General features: G+C 41.8%; 1 protein-coding gene and 1 long non-coding RNA gene across 11 annotated transcripts in view; one reads left to right on the top strand and one right to left on the bottom strand.

The window, feature by feature from the left end:
- Positions 1-20,086, bottom strand: part of LOC149981403 (uncharacterized) — a 169,870-nt gene that overhangs the window by 122,335 nt on the left and 27,449 nt on the right. The gene's annotated exons all lie outside the window — the stretch shown is intronic.
- Positions 15,667-20,086, top strand: part of LOC110529452 (AT-rich interactive domain-containing protein 1B) — a 98,716-nt gene continuing 94,296 nt past the window's right edge. For 9 of the 10 annotated variants that reach the window (XM_021611627.3, XM_090242632.1, XM_090242629.1 and 6 more), the window contains exon 1: positions 15,667-19,207. In XM_021611627.3, coding sequence (XP_021467302.3) covers positions 17,930-19,207 — 1,278 coding nt within the window. In that variant the 5' untranslated portion in view covers positions 15,667-17,929. The remainder of the gene's footprint in view (positions 19,208-20,086) is intronic. The other variant, XM_090242633.1, reaches the window with a different exon arrangement.

Raw genomic sequence — 20,086 nt, 5'->3', positions numbered from 1 at the left:
ACCCTGGTAATCTCAAACTGCCTCTCTCTGACATTTCTGGTCCCCAGCCCAATGGGCACTCCTACAATTAACACATACTGCTTCTTTCCCAATGCTACACAGTCATTTATCTCATGCCCTTCTGCCCACTTTCACCAATTAGGAACCTCACTCCTAAACACTGCTGCCACATGCCCATAAGCTTTACACCTGTAACAACGGAATGTATTTGGCACATAAGCTCATACTGGTTAACTGAAATATCCTATCATCACTTTGTCGAGCAAAGACCCAACATCAAAACTCAAAAGAACAGACAATGACTCTTCTGTTTCACCACTCACGCCACCCTGTACGCGTCTCACCAAACGACGAGCATCACAAACACCGGGAATCTTCCCCTTCAGTTGGTCCACTTTCAAATTTACCGCTCTCCCAGTAATCACTCCTTTCAATGTCACACTTTTCTTGAGAGCAAAACAAGACAAAGTAACTCGTCCCAATTCGTTTGGCGCAAAGCACCTGCTCCACCACCAGCAGAAACACAAACAGTTATCACAAGGCCACTTCTGGTTCGTTTCACCGATTCCACAGCACCTTTTTCACCCACCCTGAAACCACAAATGGATCAGCCAAAAGGCAGGGGTCACTCCTATCATCACCAACTCATCTTTATCCTGACCATCAGTGCAAGCCTCGGGCTCCAAGGACTAAACCACACCTGCCACCTCTGATAATTCGCCCTCATTCACTTCCATTTCTCGATCCAGCGTACGGCTCACTCTGCTTACACTTTCTACCATTCTTCTTCAACAAACCATCTCCCTTTTTCCCAGCCATTTTTACCCGACTCAAAATCACCCTCTTCCTCCCTCTCTCCGACCTACTCTACCTCTCTTTTTCCCTCAATTCCTCCTCTATATTCCAAGTATGTCTCCTTATGATAATATTGTACTTCTCCTAACATACAGTACGTCTTGTTCTTGCCCTCTCAATGGACACCATTTTCTCCATCCTTACAATACATGTTTTGAAGTATGATAAACCCTTAAGTGTCATTTCTGCCAAAAAAAAAAAAATGAAAATAAATAATCAAGAAAAGGGGACAGATCGGAAGGTTATCTGCTGGTAAACTGGTTTTAAAGTTCATTAGCTAGCTACCTGCTTATTTTAAAAGGGTTTTGTTCGTGTTTAGCTGGCGCTAGACCAGCCCAGAAGGTTCTCGGTTTTGGGAACATTTTGACAGTCTTCGCAGTGGAACTGCTGAACAATTAATCAAATCAAATGTATTTGTCACATGCGCCGAATACAACATGTGTAGAGCTTACAGTGAAATGCTTACTTACAAGCCCTTATTGACCAACAAACAATGCAGTTTTTATTTTAAAAAATATGTGTTAAGACGGTGGCAGAAACCTTATGTACAAAATAAGTTACAAATATCGCGAAAAAAACACAACAGCAATTGGTTAGGACACCGTAAAATGGCAGTTATCTCCCCTGGCGCCATTCTTTCGATTAATCAAATGCCCACTCGGACTAGTAACATAGATCCCCCTTTGTTTTTACAATGCTGCTACTCACTGTCTTATCTATGCAGTCACTTTACCCCCACCTACATGTACAAACTACCTAATTAACCTGTAACCCCGCACACTGACTCGGTACCGGTCCCCACTGTATATAGCCTCATTAATGTTATTTTATTGTATTACTTTTTATTTTTTTATTTATTTTATTTTTAAAAATATTTTCTTAACTGTATTCCTTGAACTGCATTGTTGGCTAATAAGGGCTTGTAAACTAAGCATTTTACGGCAAGGTGATGTGACAAATAACATTTGATTTGAACTGTTGCAGATATGGGAGAAACACATGATAACGTTACACTTAGTCAGAGCGTTTCGAATGATAGCAAAATGAACACCAACAACCCTTGTCCACGCAGTATCTTGAAACATAGAGTAACGTCAGATCATGTGGAAAAATGGAAAAATGAAACCTCAACCACAGGCGATCAACCAGCAGTAGGCCTACTACCAGCGAGTTTCCTGCACCAAAACGGTACACATTTTCTTGACAACTCAGCAAAGCTACCATTAAATGTTATGGGAGAAAATGTGCTGTCGACAAAGAGATAAGCAGGGCTGTGGAACAAGTGTATGGGGTCATATACCCTTACAGTACATTCAGGTAAATCGTAATTGGTCTAGATTTAGCTAATATCACGTTACACCTGTCGAGGCCTACCTGCCTATTTTATTTGGTGACATGATACTACTAGCAGTGTTGCCAACTCCACCGTAAGGAAAGTAGCTATAGGCTGTCCTAAAAGTCGCCAACTGACGTCATCACCTAATTTGCGTAATTGGCCATGTGCATGTAATTGTGATGGACGCTGTAGGAGAGAGGAATAACGTTGTGGGAGAGACAAAAAAGTGAGCCAAAAACACCCTAAATATGTTTAGAACTACAAATGAACTTTCTTCTGTCGATTCTTGTTTTTTTATGTCACAATTCCAACCCTCCTCCTTTATCCGGGCTTGGGACCGGCAAAAGTGACCCAAAAGAGACACAAAAGAGACACTCTGGCGGAGTTACTTTGGGGGTTTTTTGTGTGTTTTGTTTTTTAGTTTCGTTTTCTACATTTACATCAGCCAGCAGCGGCTTCCCGCATGCGCGATTCATTTGCAGTCTGGACACGGAGGGGTGAACATCTTCTACTCTGACTGCAGCTGGGAGGGACTGTTGCGTGAGGTCTGGGCCACCTGTGAGTGCTTTGGGACGGCGGCAGGGCCCACGGCAGCACCCGCTGCTCGTTGAGAACAGTAAGAACGATACGTGCTTTCACGCCAGAGTCTCCAAAAGTCTCCAATAACACCAGAAAAAGTTGCTAGATTTGTCGCTAGTCACTTTTTTGAAAATGTGTCCCTAAAATGTGTCTGAATACTCGCTAAATATAGCGATAAAGTCGCTAAGCTGGCAACACTGGCTACTAGTAGCTACAACAGTACTACTAACTCATACCAAATCCAGTCTTTTCCAAGTGGGCTAGCAACCAAAATCGAAATCTATAGCTACAGGTATTTTTTTCTGGCAGCAATACAGATGTAGGATCTTAATTTTAGCAAGTTTGATACAGTAGGAACATAATCCTGTAGCAACAGGAAATGTGAATTAATATGTGGATTAAAATTAATAGACGTTTTTGCAGGGGTTGATATATTTTTCATTAGGGTGAATCAAGTCTTAAATGTCAAAGTGTAAATTACAAACTTTAGAAGCCTTTTAAAAACTGAAATAGACTACGAGTTATAATTTCCAAATGATCAGCATCAAAAGAGTGATCAATTTAAGATCTTACATCTGTACATAAAATTTGAAATTTGGTAGGAAATTACATATAACCAAATACTGGCAAGTTAAAATGGCTACTATTTTTCATTGTCATGAATTTCTAAGGTTCAGTTGCTTTTCATTTCATACGAAATACTGGCTTGTGATAATGATCATTGTGACTGTCATTAACGTGGTTGTTGCCATTCCTCTTGATGTGAGCGAGAATCAAATAAATATCCACTGGCTTGACTACAATGTAAAAATGGACTGAATTTTGAGCTAGGTTGACCTTGCCCTTAATTTTCATATTGGTTACACCTATGAGGAAACATAGGTAAGTACATTTGTATACTGTCAGGTGTTATTGTTCTTCTTGCTTTCTCATGTTCCTTGTCTGTTTTTTTACATTTTTTATTCAATATTATTATTACTATCACTGCATTGTTGGAAAGAGCTCTGAAAGTAAGAATTTCCCTGTACTGTTTTACACCTGTTGTATCCTCTGCACGTTTTGAATAAACTTTAAAACTTGAAACTTCTTTCTGTTGTTGTAGACACATTTTGTTGAAGTACATTATGAGAGAGAGCCTATTTTAAATCAGCATGAGATAAGTTCCTTTCTTGTGTTTTTCAGACTGCCATTTTGGACCTTAGAAAAGTCAGGAACCACTATCAGAAAACTTGATTAATTCCAGACCCTCTGGCTGTGGCACAAGTGGATTACTGCCTAATGACCAGTGGGATATGTACCCTACATTCCCCCTGATTCTTTCAGGTTTTGATGTTGCAATGTTGTTGGTATTATTAAACCCTCCATGGATGCCCTCCAATGTGCTAATAATAGTCAACTATTATCTTGAAACATTTTTGTTTTTAAATATTAGCTCTGAAATGTTGTATCCTTTTCTAAATGCAGTTGATAACTGCCTCTCTGATAAGTTAAACATGCTGCCAGTGCCTCCCACAGGCTGAACGGTGTGTGTACAGCCATGGCTTATAGAGCTGTCTGTTTCAGGCTGCAAGTGTCATTCAAACATATCTCCACAGACCTGGCTGGAGTTCAAATGACGTGTCTGATCAAAATGACTACGGTGTTCAGCCTGTTGCACCTGCTTGGATTCTCTAGGCTACTACAATGTTCACAACTATGGAGGTGTGAGCACATTTTTTTGTTATTTTTTTGTTCATTTCTTTTACAAGGTTTGGTAATTATTCCATAGTTAGGTCATTGTGCCATGCCATTTAGATAGATATAAGCTTAGTTTCTGGTTTCTTTCTGCATATTTTCCAACCTCATGGCAGCATATACACATTGTATTGTATTGTTTCAGTTATATTTTTATGTTTCTAATTATTATTATTCAGCATTTTGTGTTTATCTGCTTGTATATTTTTCATAGTATTTTTTTCAGGCCCATAGATTGACTGTGTCATGTAGCAGTGCTCTAGTTCAGGCACATGAACCTCTCCATCCTACTGATGTGTCATTAGAACTGCCTCCCTCAGAACAGCTGGGTCACCCTTATGGACTGCCACCCTCAGAACAGCTGGGTCACCCTCGTGGACTGCCACCCTCAGAACAGCTGGGTCACCCTCATGGACTGCCACCCTCAGAACAGCTGGGTCACCCTCATGGACTGCCACCCTCAGAACAGCTGGGTCACCCTCATGGACTGCCACCCTCAGAACAGCTGGGTCATCTCATGGACTGCCACCCTCAGAACAGCTGGGTCACCCTTATGGACTGCCACCCTCAAAACAGCTGGGTCACCCTCATGGACTGCCACCACCATGAATGGTCTGGTGGTAAGAACACAGCTCTTAGATTTCACTTGGATTTAAACTAAATGAATTAGGTAGTGTTGGAGAGTTACTTGATTTATGCATATGATGTTATTGTTGCACATGGAAGGGAACACTAGCGCTACCTTGCTATCTTGTTTTACTTTTAACAACAAAATAAGCACTTTTTTTGTCTGTCCACTGTCCTCCAGGAGTTGTTGAATTTCCGCTTCACTTGTGATTTTATTCTTGCCAGGACAAGCCGATCTCCAGACAGTATGCCAAGGCTATGTTGCGACCTTTGTGTCACATGACACATTATGTTATTGTGAGCATGATGGTTGGAAGGTACATATTTAAATGTCCAGGTTTCGTTTATCAGTTTATTATGATGATTGATGCGGATGCATTCATATATTATTTTAACAGATACTAAGTAGGTCTGGGATTTGCCAGGGACCGCACAATACGAAACTATCACGATACTTAGGTGCCAATACCATATGTATTGCGATTCTCATGATTCTATATGTATTGTGATTCTCAGGATTCTATATGCATTGTGATTCTCAGGATTCTATATGCATTGTGATTCTGAGGATTCTATATGTATTGTGATTCTCAGGATTCTATATGCATTGTGATTCTCAGGATTCTATATGCATTGTGATTCTCAGGATTCTATATGTATTATGATTCTCAGGATTCTATATGCATTGTGATTCTCAGGATTCTATATGCATTGTGATTCTCAGGATTCTATATGTATTATGATTCTCAGGATTCTATATGCATTGTGATTCTCAGGATTCTATATGTATTGTGATTCTCAGGATTCTATATGTATTATGATTCTCAGGATTCTATATGCATTGTGATTCTGAGGATTCTATATGTATTGTGATTCTCATGATTCTATATGTATTATGATTCTCAGGATTCTATATGCATTGTGATTCTCAGGATTCTATATGCATTGTGATTCTCAGGATTCTATATGTATTATGATTCTCAGGATTCTATATGCATTGTGATTCTGAGGATTCTATATGTATTGTGATTCTCATGATTCTATATGTATTGTGATTCTCAGGATTCTATATGTATTGTGATTCTCAGGATTCTATATGTATTGTGATTCTCAGGATTCTATATGCATTGTGATTCTGAGGATTCTATATGTATTATGATTCTCAGGATTCTATAAGCATTGTGATTCTCAGGATTCTATATGAATTGTGATTCTCAGGATTCTATATGTATTGTGATTCTCAGGATTCTATATGTATTTTGATTCTGAGGATTCTATATGTATTGCGATTCTCAGGATTCTATATGTATTATGATTCTCAGGATTCTATAAGCATTGTGATTCTCAGGATTCTATATGTATTGTGATTCTCAGGATTCTATATGTATTGCGATTCTCAGGATTCTATATGTATTATGATTCTCAGGATTCTATATGTATTGCGATTCTCAGGATTCTATATGTATTGCTATTCGATGTTCCAAACATATTTCTCATCATGTGTCTTGCTGCAAAAGGACAAGAGAGCCCTGCAAAAGGACAAGAGAGCCCTGCAAAAGGACAAGAGAGCCCTGCAAAAGGACAAGAGAGCCCTGCAAAAGGACAAGAAAGCCCTGCAAAAGTTTTGATCAGTCATGGAAAAAAAAGTTCTGAAAATAAATTGTCTCCCTCTGTAGAAACAAGATGGAGAACAAGCTATGAAGGAAAAATACTGGAATTTTGTTGCAGGTACAGCCAACTAGCACAAAGCGAAATGATATGTCGTCAAAAATAATATCCCGATATGTAACTATCACCTCCCCCATCAGATAGTGTGATATGTATGCATCATTATTTGCATTCTGTTTTTGTTGTCGTATTGGTCTAGGGTTGAATAACCAGGGAAGTGTATATACAACCCCCACCAGAGGGTGGTAGAGACTCACAATTTCTTACACTTTCAAACAACTGTTCTGTTCAACACAATAATCTGAAGGAGTACATGACACACCACCGTCTGCCTGGCAGCCATTACCATAGAAAGTGGTTTCATGACAAGGCCATCCTCATGGAGCTCTCAGAAGACCCTCAGACTGATATGCAATGGCTTTTTCCCTCGAGTTACAAGTGAAGTCCATGGAAATATCATCAGTTATCAGCACTGTAGTTTAGTAGTAGATGTGAACTATTTGTTTATGGTTCTACCAAGACCCATTTTATCATCTTAAGGTTATTTTTATTTAACCTTTATTTAACTAGGCAAGTCAGTTAAGAACAAATTCTTATTTACAATGATGGTCTACTTGTAAAGGCCCCCAGCCAAACCCTCCCCTAACCCATACAACGCTGGGCCAATTGTGCACCGCCCTATGGGACTGCCGATCATGGCCGGTTGGGATACAGCCCGGGATCGAACCCGGGTCTGTAGTGACGCCTCTAGCACTGTGATGAAGTGCCTTAGACCGCTGCACTACTCGGGAGGTTCTTCCTATAACCGTCTGAAGTGTTCTACCAATAACCCTTTTCTCTTTGGAGGTTTCTTCCTGGAACCCTCTATGAAATGGTTCCACCAGCCTTATTAGCCTTCATGACAATACATCACATATGTCATAAGGCCTTTCTTTGAGGGCCTAGTTATACCCTAACACAGTGGTGTTAGGAATCTCCTGGTTTACAGGCCACATCAGGCCCGAAATTCACATTATGCTGGCTTGCAAAGTGTTGGGTAATTCCTATTGGAATCCAGCCAGAGTTAGGATATCCAACAACAGAGTTAATCATCCACAATCTCCAGAATGACTGCCAGGGCAGGGAAGCTTGAATACTTCAACTACCTCAATCATCTTAACTGGAATGACCATCTCAGTACTGGTTCAATACATCCAACTGATTGGATTAGTTTAGAAAACGGTTTATTATTTATCTTTGTGTAGCATAAAATGTATTAACCAATCAATGTAAATGCAAAAACACATATTACACTAAAACAAACAAGAGTGTATATAAACAGGAGGTCATCCACTACAATTGTAAGACTGGTGTTGAATGCGTTTGGTGACACCGACCCATGTTTGTGAGTTAGCTGCTGGAGGTGCTGTTTAAGATACACCAGAGAGGGGACTTGATAGTTCCATCAGTGCGCCCTGTGGGGACTGCATGTTCTTCATAGATAGGGACACCATGCTGATGGAGACCCCCATGCACACTGAGAGGCTGTTAGACGGGGCATTCTTTAGATTAAAAAAATACAGTTCTAGGTTGCGTCTCAAATGGCATCCTATTCCATATATAGTGCACTAACATTGAACAGGGCCCCTCTTCCACTGCAGTGTCCCCCAGACAGTGACTGATCACTGCTCAGTGTGGTAAGATTATAAATTAAAGATGCAGAGGGATGCCTAGGAAGGGGTGCACATGATAATCATAACTGATAAGATGTGCTAGATATTATTCAATCAGAAAGTTTGCTATAATTAAGCAATAAGGCACGAGGAGGTGTGGTATATGGCCAATATACCACGGCTAATGACTGTTCTTATGCGCAACGTAGAGTGCCTGGATGCAGCCCTTAACCATGGTATATTGGCCATATACCACAAACCCCTGAGGTGCCTTATTGCTATTATGAACTGGTTACCAATGTAATTAGAGCAGTAAAAATACATGTTTTGTCATACCCATGGTATACAATCTGATATGCCATGGCTGTCAGCCAATCAGCATTCAGGGCTTGAACCACCCACTTTATAAAACTAGGAAACACTGTCACCACTGATAAATCTACGATTATCGAGAATTTCAATAAGCATTTTTTTACGGCTGGCCTTGCTTTCCACCTGGCTACCACTACCCCGGTCAACAGCTCTGCACCCCCCACAGCAACTTGACCAAGTCTCCCCCATTTCTCCTTCACCCAAATCCAGATAGCCAATGTTCTAAAAGAGCTGCAAAATCTGGACCCCTACAAATCAGCTGGGCTAGACAATCTGGACCCTCTCTTTCTAAAATGTTCCTCCGCAATTGTTGCAACCCCTATTAGTAGTCTGTTCAACCTCTCTTTTGTATCGTCTGAGATCCCCAAAGATTGGAAAGCTGCCACGGTCATCCCCCCTCTTCAAAGGACCCAAACTGTTACAGACCTATATCTATCCTACCCTGCCTTTCTAAGGTCTTCGAAAGCCAAGTTAACAAACAGATCACTGATCATTTCGAATCCCACCGTACCTTCTCCGCTATGCAATCTGGTTCCCGAGCTGGTCATGGGTGCACCTCAGCCACGCTCAAGGTCCTAAACGATATCATAATCGCCATCGACAAAAGACTATACCGTGCAGCCATATTCATCGACCTGGCCAAGGCTTTCGACTCTGTCAATCACCGCATTCTTATTGGCAGACTCAACAGCCTTGGTTTCTCAAATGACTGCCTTGCCTGGTTCACCAACTACTTCTCAGGTAGAGTTCAGTGTGTCAAATCGGAGGGCCTGTTGTCCGGACCTCTGGCAGTCTCTATGGGGGTGCCACAGGATTCAATTCTCGGGCCGACTCTTTTTTCTGTATACATCAATGATGTCGCTCTTGCGGCCGGTGATTCTTTGATCCACCTATATGCAGACGACACCATTCTGTATACTTCTGGCCCTTCTTTGGACACTGTGTTAACAAACCTCCAGATGAGCTTCAATGCCATACAACTCTCCTTCCGTGGCCGTCAACTGCTCTTAAATGCAAGTAAAACTAAATGCATGCTCTTCAACCGATCTCTGCCCGCACCTGCCTGCCCGCCTAGCATCACTACTCTGGACAGTTCTGACTTAGAATATGTGGACAACTACAAATACCTAGGTGTCTGGTTAGATTGTAAACTCTCCTTCCAGACTCATCTTAAGCATCTCCAATCCAAAAAAAAATCTAGAATCTGCTTCCTATTTCACAACAAAGCATCCTTCACTCATGCTGCCAAATATACCCTTGTAAAACTGACTATCCTACCGATCCTTGACTTGACGGCGATGTCATTTTTCAAAATAGCCTCCAACACTACTCAGCAAACTGGATGCAGTCTATCACAGTGCCATCCGTTTTGTCACCATAGCCCCATATAGTACCCACCACTGCGACCTGTATGCTCTCGTTGGCTGGCCCTCACTATATATTCGTCTCCAAACACACTGGCTCCAGGTCATCTATAAGTCCTTTCTAGGTAAAGCCCCGCCTTATCTCAGCTCACTGGTCACCATAGCAACACCCACCTGTAGCACGTGCTCCAGCAGGTATATTTCACTGCTCATCCCCAAAGCAAATTCCTACTTTGGCCACCTTTCCTTCCAATTTTCTGCTGCCAATGACTGGAACGAATTGCAAAAATCACTGAAGCTGGAGACTCATATCTCCCTCACTAACTTTAAGCATCAGCTATCAGAGCAGCTTACAGATCATCGCACCTCTATATAGCCCATCTGTAAATATCCCATCCAACTACCTCATCCCCATATTGTTATTTATTGTATTTATATATATTCTTTTTTTTGCTCCTTTGCACCCCAGTATCTCTACTTGCACATTAATCTTCTGCACATCGATCACTCCAGTGTTAATTTGCGAAATTGTAATTATTTCGCCACTATGGCCTATTTATTGCCTTACCTCCCTAATCTTACTTCATTTGCCCACAATGTATATAGACTTTTCTATTGTGTTATTGACTGTATGTTTGTTTATTCCATGTGTAACTGTGTTGTTGTTTGTTTCACACTGCTTTGCTTTATCTTGGCCAGGTCGCAGTTGTAAATGAGAACTTGTTCTCAACTGATCCTACCTGGTTAAATAAAGGTGAAATAAATGTAAAAAAAAAGAAAACATGTCTATACTCATGCTATAATAGGTGTCTAATTAGTTGTTTGTTTTAATGATTAGATGAATGGGATCGTTACGGATGACGCAAGTAGTTTCATCATGGTCAAAATGCACTTTTCTGTTATATTATGCAACAGTCATTTTATGTTGGTTATCAAGGGAGCTGAGCTGAATGCAAACAGATGCTGAAATATCCCAGGATTGTCATGCAAATTGATGCAGGGATTTTGAGATTTAACGCCTACATCATAGTAATATGGTTGTTGTTTGATGTGTTTATGTGAACAACACGATGTACGGGTATGGTATGGTAATTACATGTAGCTGCAAAAAACATACAAATTCAAGCAAAACCAAAACATTTTTGGGTACAACTACATTTTTTTGTACAACCATATTTACATTTATTGAAAAGACTGAAGAACAAAGTAACACATGCCATCCTAAATGAACACATATTTTTAGCTTGCTCCATACCAATGCATAGTTTAATCCATCATTAATTAGTACTTGAAACCTACAGTATCATACTGAATTATAACTTGTATACCCTGCTGAGAACTCAGACCCTCCTGACCTGGACCTGTATTTGTAAAGAGTCTGAGAATAGGAGTGCTGATCTAGGATCAGTTTTGTATTTTAGATTGTAATAAATACGATTGTATGGACAGGGAGGAGCTGGTCCTAGATCAGCACAGCTACTCTGAGATTCATTGTGAATACAGATCCTTGTCTTTTTGTTTGTTCTGACTCTGCACACTCAAAGTTGGACCTGGTGACGGACGCTAAGCACTCAGCCAACATGACGGCGCTGACTCCCTGCCGCCTCTACATCCTGTCTATCCAGGCCTACCAGACCTTGCTGCAGCGCTTCCCTACGACTGGAAGCCCACATCAGCCCGCGTGGCCCTTCACCACCTCACAGCCTAGTCCAACCCCATAGCCATTGTGAGTCATCCTTCAAGTCCACACTGAAACACAGATCACACAATGGGTGCAAATGAAACTTTTCTGATTCGTAACACTTCAAGGTGCATTTTGTTTTCGGCACATTTGTTCTTAAATTGGTGTATTGATCTAGGGTCGTATGTATCAAGCGTCTCACAGTAGGAGTGCTGATCTAGGACAGGTCCCTCCTGCCCATGTAATCTTGTTAATTATGGTCTAAAAGGCTAAACTGATCCTAGATCAGCACTCCTACTCTAAGATGCTTGATACAAACAGTCCCTGTTATTGTTGTGTCATACCTCCCTGAGATGGGAAGACAGAGTCTGCTGCTTCTACCTCTGCTGACGTTGAGACAGAACCATCAGAAGATCATGTGATCTGGTTTCTGTGTGATCCAAAAGTCCATCCTCGGGTTCTTTAAGGATGCATCACCCATCACTATCCTGTAACTATCCTGCACTAACTACCACTACACTACTGCAGACACATCACACGTAGCCTGTGGACAGGCCACAGACACACCCAGAGGGACTATACTGTAAACCTTTTTTCTCTTTGAATATGTGCTTTGATAATTTAGTTCCGTTATCATGGCCTGCATTCCAGGGCCGAGGCGCTTATAAAGGTACAGAATGGTTCAGAGAATGGGAGGTGTCACGTTCGTTGTATGGAGGAGACCAAGGCGCAGCGTGAGATGAATACATCTTCTTTAATAAGACGAGGAACACTTCAAACAAACGTTCAAACCGAATGTGCCGCTATATATGATAAGTGCAGACACAGGCAACTAACACATAGACAATGACCCACAAAATAACACAAGGAATATGGATGCCTAAATATGGTTGCCAATCAGAGACAACGATAAACAGCTGCCTCTAATTGAGAACCAATCTAGGCAACCATAGACATATAAATACCTAGACTAGTGAAAACCTATAGACTTACAAAAACCCCTAGACAATAGAAAAACACATATATCACCCTTGTCACACCCTGACCTAACCAAAATAATAAAGAAAACAAAGCAAACTAAGGTCAGGGCGTGACAGGAGGCCAGGGAAAACGGAGTGCAACACCTCTATCTAAAAACTACATAAGACTTATGACTTAATAACTTAGGACTTAATTAATTAGTTGGACACTAGAGGAAAATGACTGGCATTGAGGGGAAATGCAAGCATAAATGTAATATGTAAATTGTACATAGCTAACAACCTTTAAAGAAGTTTGTTTCATAAAAATGTTAACTTGAGTTGACCAATTCAGATAGTCATTCCAGTTACCAACAAACACATTCTTGCTTTCAGCAACAGTGAGCCGTACTGTACCCTCACTGAGTGTCTATAGCATATTCCTGTCAGAGCTCTTAGGGAGAGAAGTGTGTATAAGTCGGTTGCATCCCAAATGGAACCATATTCCCTTTGCACTACTACAGGCCCATAAGGCTCTGGTCAAAAGTAGTGCACCATATTGGGAACGGAGTGCCATTTGGGATGCAGCCGCTGTTAAACCCTGGCTCTGATTTACGGTTCACGCTAGGAGGGGTGAACAGACGGGGGACATCGCCTCGTCAAGAGGTTGTTTTCCTTGACAGGCATCCACAAACAACCATTAAACATGTGTACACATCTGTGGAACTGCGAGACACACAAGATCCATCTGGCAATACAGCAACAACCTGTCGTTTAATAAATCATTCATCTGAGGCAGGCGGGGAGAAAGGGCACAGATGCATCCCAAATGGCTCCCTATTTCCTTTATATTGCACAACTTTTGACCAGAGCCCTATGTGCCCTTGTCAGAAGTAGAGTGGACTATAAAGGGAATAGGCTGCCATTTGGGATGCATAGCCATATTTTACAGTGTGCCAGAACAACTTAGCCCAGGTCTCGACACACCTAAATGATTCATTTGGATCCTTAATGGATTTAAAGATCCGAGTTTGGTTCAGACATGCAGGCTGGGATTTGTGTGTGTGAGGGGTTGATGTGGTGGATCATAGGAATTGATATAGGATATCACGTATGACTGACTCTCTGTCTGGCTCTCTTTGTCTTGTGTGAGAACCTTTCATGTAACCCTGGAGAGATTCTCCATTGAGCTTGCTTTTTAAGTCCAGGACCAAACTTAATCTCTGTCTGAGTAACTGCCGGTAAATTACCTTAGATTAATAATACTATTACACACCACAACCTTATTTCAAACCTGCACCTACAGCAATCAAATGAAGATGAATAGAATATTAAATCTGCTGGCATCAGTATTGTAACCATAACATGCCCTACTTCTGGGTGCTTTCTCTGTTCTTGGCTTGTGTGTTTCAAAGTAAAGTAAATCATTCCTATTGTAGCTATTGGATTTGATTTTGCAGCAAAACATTTTACATTTTCACCATACTAATCTGACTGGGATGCATCTCACCTACCCCCTCTCACCCTGTGCTTGGTAAGCATAACAGGGAAGAGAAGAGAGAGATATGTTTTCTGACTTAACTTGAGGGTCACATTTATGGAAATTATGCTACATGGTCAGCTTGGTCATTTTAATTAAAGAGATTGGGATTGATTCAGCCATGAATGATGTCACCCAGTGTGTAACGCTGATTGCTAGGCAACCCCTTGTTAGTTCAGTAAGGCAGCTGCCAGTAAGAAAGGACATGTTATTACCAAAGTAATGAATTACTAATGATGCAAGTAATTCCCTGATTATCTTTTCCCCCCTCTGTTGTGGGCTGCATTTCAAGTAGTGTAAGTACTCGAATTAAGAATAGACGTTCAATTGCTCTCTCTATGTTTGAATATTCTTGAATTAGTGTTATTATAAGATATACTTTTTTGGAAGGTTTGCACACAAAAGATGTATCAGCTATATTTGCACAACTGTACCATATGTATAACTATGCTCCAATCATGCAATCCCATTAGCTTGGAAATCAGTCTCTGTGTCCGTACCTCAGTTCTCTGACATTGTCAAAATGTATTTGAACATTTTTGAACATGGCCTGAGCAGCTATGTCTAAATGCAAATGAAGGTCCAGTGGGGTATAATTGCGTCCGTGTGATGATTACAACGGGAAACTAATGATTTACCTCTGCCAAGGTCAGGAGAGGTTTAATTAGGAGAAACACAATCAGTGTCACTCGTCTCACAGCCTTATGAGCCCTGTTCAAAAGTCGTCCACTGTATGGAGTGTAACGTTCCATTTGAGACCACTGCCTGCCTGGGTCCCTGTCACACAGATGGTTTAAGTGGGGTGATAAAAGGTGTCTAGATGGTGGAGAAGTAGCTGCTGGGTCAAGGGTCGATATGCGGTCAAGATTCAAGTGACGATGTCCACAGACTGTAGTCGACAAAGGGTGAAGATTATAATTTGTCAATGGGTTAAGTCTATTCCGTATGTAGGGTACTTATTTTGACCATGGCCCATAGAGCTCTGTTCAAAGGAAGGGCACTATATAGGGAATAGGGTGCCATTTGGGATGTGAACATGGTGTAATTAGTTTGTTACATGGTTAGTGCTGACTGCTGAGTAAGCAACACCCCTGTTTCTGTTCTGTGTGCTCTCACCTGACATGGTATATTCTGGAATCAACTAATTGTGTGAAAAGTACCTTTTAATTGCAACAATTTCTCTTTCCACTATCAAAAGTACTGATTAGTTTGCTGATGTCTGTGTGTAGCAATTGTATAATGAGCCATTCTCTAATATACACAAACAATTGTGGCACAAAAACAATCAATGTCTTTTTTTTTTTTTTACCCCCTTTTCTCCCCAATTTCGTGGTATCGGATTGTTAGTAATTACTATCTTGTCTCATCGCTACAACTCCCGTACGGGCTCGGGAGAGACTGCTTCTTAACACAGCGCGCATCCAACCCGGAAGCCAGCCGCACCATGGAGGAAACACCATGCACCTGGCGACCTTGGTTAGCGTGCACTGCGCCCGGCCCGCCACAGGAGTCGCTGGTGCTCGATGAGACAAGGATATCCCTACCGGCCAAACCCTCCCTAACCCGGACGACGCTAGGCCAATTGTGCGTCGCCCGACGGACCTCCCGGTCGCGGCCGGCTGGTGCAGTGGTCTAGGGCACTGCGCCCGGCCCGCCACAGGAGTTGCTGGTGCTCGATGAGACAAGGATATCCCTACGCTAGGCCAATTGTGCGTCGCCCGGCGGACCTCCCGGTCGCGGCCGGCTGGTGCAGTGGTCTAGGGCACTGCGCCACCCGGGAGGCCCCACAATGTCTGTTTTTTTATTGGTGGAATTATCCAGGGCACATTGCCACACAGACTTGCAAAACACTGTGAAGTACACTTGACATTGACGTGTACTTCATGTGTATGTAGATGTGATTGCAAAACCCTTGAGAATCTCCTTCTCACAGGCCAACACACTGGCCTGTACAGAGAATGCATGCTTCAGACACAGCCATAATTTACGTTACGATCTGGCATTGTTATTGGAATGCCGGTCACAGACATCCTATACATCACCATTTTATATCTAATTCTATGCTGTCTGTACTCTCATAGCTTCTCCAATGCATTGCGATTTGAGAAAAGTAATTGTGATTCCTTCTTATATACCTCCATCCACAAGGTCTTTGGAATCAACCTCGCTACCAGCTGCTTCAGAAGAGGCCTTTGGTTGCTTACCTTTATCCAATAAATAAAATGATGCACAAACTTGGATTGCAAATACAGTATAGCATTTTCTTTATTCTACTGTCATCGAAGACAGTAGAATAACGGGTCACACATTTGGGAATACAGCCACTTTCATACACTGCATATTGGATCACTTGAAGACATCCTACTAGTAAACAAATCAATTGTCATATTGTTATTTACTCAACCCTGAAATTGAAAGCATGTTGGTTTGACAAGTGTCTGTATAACAAGGTGTGCTGATTGCAAGCGCGTCCCAAATTGCTCTCTATATAGTCCACTACTTTTGACCAGAGCTCTATGGGTAGTGCACTATGAAGGTAATAGGCTTGCAAATGCTGTGTTGGAGCAGTATTTTCCCTTCCCTGTAAAAAAAAGGTCTGTGGTGTCAGTGTGTTCCTGTGGCGCTGTACTGTGCTGCTTTCTGTGGGTTTTCAGTGACCCACTTTCCCTGCTTCACTTGACTGGGCTGCTGCTGCCATTTCTGTGGGAGGTCTCAGACGATTTCCCCCTTGAACAGGTCTCTCAAGTGAGTCAATCCCTCAACATCACACAGACTAACATATTCAGGAAGAGTAGCAGCTAATGGGGATCCTAATCAAATAAAAACATATTTGCTCATGTATATTCACTCTCATTTAGGCCTACGTAGAAACACAGACATTCTCATACTTTAATAATAACAGAATAGCATAGAGAAGAATGAGTACATGTACAGTATACAGTCAACAATTTCCACACATGATGGGCGAATGGGGTGAATTCATAGGTGAATGAATTCAATCAGACAAGTAGATTAGGCATATTAAAGAAAGCAGGGAAAACAATAGCACCATTCATCGCAAAAGTAGGCGCTCGAACACTATTTCCAATTTAGGCATACAAATGTTCCCTTTCAGCCTGGTTTGCTATGAACATGCAAGTACTTTTTTGTTGTATGTGATATGTATATATTAGGGCTCAGGTGCCACTACTCAGAATAATCTCGCCCCGCCCAGACCAGGAAATCGTCAGCCATTCAGTCCTCTAGATCGCTGAGGTATAAACTATCGATTCTCAACGCTCGCTGTTGCCATGCTGGGCTAAATGGTCTTTGGAGAGAAAAGGCATTTGCCTGTATACGGGTTAAACATGGAAGTAAAAAAGTTTCAAGCCCGTCTTTATCAAAACTTTCAACATAAGCTCGCTCTAATATAGATGGTATTTATGCTCATATTCGACACTTTGCGCTCTTTTTCATTTCCCGCTAACGTTAGCTTGCTTGCATCTTTTCGTGTTCTGCTTTTCTTCTACATGTTTAGCTTGCTAGCTCGACTGGATTTTCTGCCTGAGATGTGGACTTGATCATGGCCGCACAAGTGGCAACAGCCCCAACATCAACTGGTAAGAAAAGGTCGAGTTTAACTAGCAGCGTGAGTCAAGATTTTAAATCTGCTAAATCTGGAGTAGTTGGTGGAGCTGTACTTGGGGTAGGAAACGGGACTATCGTTCATGCTATTAATGTAGAACGCAATCACCATGAATTGAACCCAAACAGAGCTCGAGTTTTTCCTGTAAACAACAATTCGAGTCAACGTGAGAAGGAAAGTGGAGATTCTAGATCGGAGTCTTTTTCGACTTCAAATTGTAGCATGAGTTCGGGAAGCATGGAGACGGGAACGCTTGTCAGTCATAAAGTGAAAAATGTTGGTGTCGGAGATCCTCCTCCATCGCACCACCACACACCTCCACATCAACAGCCATTCAATCAATTCATTCAGCACCAACAACGCCAAATTCACAACAGCCAGCAGTCGATACATGGAGAAAGTGGAAACCGCCAACATGGAGGAAAAGAGAACGTTGTTTTAGGGAATCAAGTGGAGCTCCATCAGCAGCAACAAATGCTAAATAAAAGTGAGGAGGAGGACCAACCGGGCAAAACGGAGGACCGGATTAACAGCAGGTACGACCATGCCAGTTTGGGAACAACTAATAACATCAACCCGTCCCAAAGTGGGAACAGTTCAGTTTTGGAGATAAATAATAGTTATTATGGAAAGGGAAGAGGAGGGCCTTGCTTTGATCAACATGGCGGACAACAAAGCCCAGGGTCTGGGATAATACATTCGGTACAACAGAACAATATGGATCAACTTCAACAAAACTCCCACGAAGGATACCAAAACAACCCGTACAATCACTACCCGAACTACCGACCTGGCTACGGTAACAGTGGATATGGGATGATGAGTCCCTCTCGGCACGGGAACAACATGATGGGCCCAGTCAGCAACACTGCTGCTGCTAATCATAGCAGAGCTGCCATGGCTGCTGCCTCTTCTTCTGGTAGTGCGAATATTGGAGGGTTTCACAGATTTCCAGGGCAAAGTCAGCAGCATCCGTCGGGGGCTACCCCGACTCTAAACCAGTTACTGACGTCCCCGAGCCCTATGATGCGGGGCTATGGCAGTGGCTATCAAGATTACACTAATCCTTCTGCTGAACAACAACAATCAAGCATGGGGCTGACTAAAGACTTGAGCTCCCAATACGGTTCAACAACTCGTAGTTGGGGAGGACAAGAAAGAAATCACCCTGCCATGAGCCCTGGAAACAACGGACAAGGAAGCAGCAGATCACAGGTAAATTATGCATTCATATTTGTCACTTTTTTTTCCTAATGTGCCGAACTATAACTACGCATTCCAGGCGGCTTGGCTAGTTAATTTAGCTATGGACAGACACGTTAGCTATGCTAATGTATTAGCTAGCCAGCATCGCTAGGACAGCTTTTGTACATTGTACTGTTTTTAGGTTAAATAAACATGCACGCGGAGAATACCCAAATGGTAATTTTCTGAATTCCGTGTCCTTGTGGGCAGATAACTAACTTAGTTAACTATTCTGTTATGGTTGATTTGAAGTTGGCATTTCAATTTCTGTCCAAGGTGACTTCTGGTTGGGGATCCCAGACCTTTCATTTAGCTTGCTTGCTTGCTAGTCTCTTAAGTCTAGTTAAGTTAGTCTGTTCTCCAACATTTCAAACTTTAACTACAGTACTGTACCATGTAAACGTATGCATACCCATGCTGATAAATTTACTACAACATTTTCAATATAACTTGTGGACTTGCTTGACTTGTCTAATTAAAGAAAGGTTAAATAAAATAAAAAAACGTTAGACTGGGGTGCGAAAACTATCGCCCTTCCTTCTAGCTAGCACAGGATCTGTACAACTGCTGAGATATTGGAAGTATCCGTTTCATATCTTAAAACGCAAATATACTTTTATTCAACAAATCAGAATTCTTACTAGCTAACACTAACATTCGTTTGTTGATATCCAGCTAGCTAGATATCATACACTCCAATTGTTATCTGCTATTGCTAACTAGCTATAGCATAGCCTGCTAATGTTAGCCTTTTCACACCAATTTGAAGGCCTCGCGTTGGCCAAGAAGCTAGATGTGCTCCTCAGCACGTATTATGATCATTATTTCAATTTATTTAAACAGGGAAAT

The sequence above is a fragment of the Oncorhynchus mykiss genome, chromosome 8, assembly GCF_057628025.1.
Source record: "Oncorhynchus mykiss isolate SJ-2025 chromosome 8, ASM5762802v1, whole genome shotgun sequence".
Classification (NCBI taxonomy): domain Eukaryota; kingdom Metazoa; phylum Chordata; class Actinopteri; order Salmoniformes; family Salmonidae; genus Oncorhynchus; species Oncorhynchus mykiss.
Note: the sequence above shows the minus strand (reverse complement) of the source record. Positions and strands in the feature narration are given on the sequence as shown.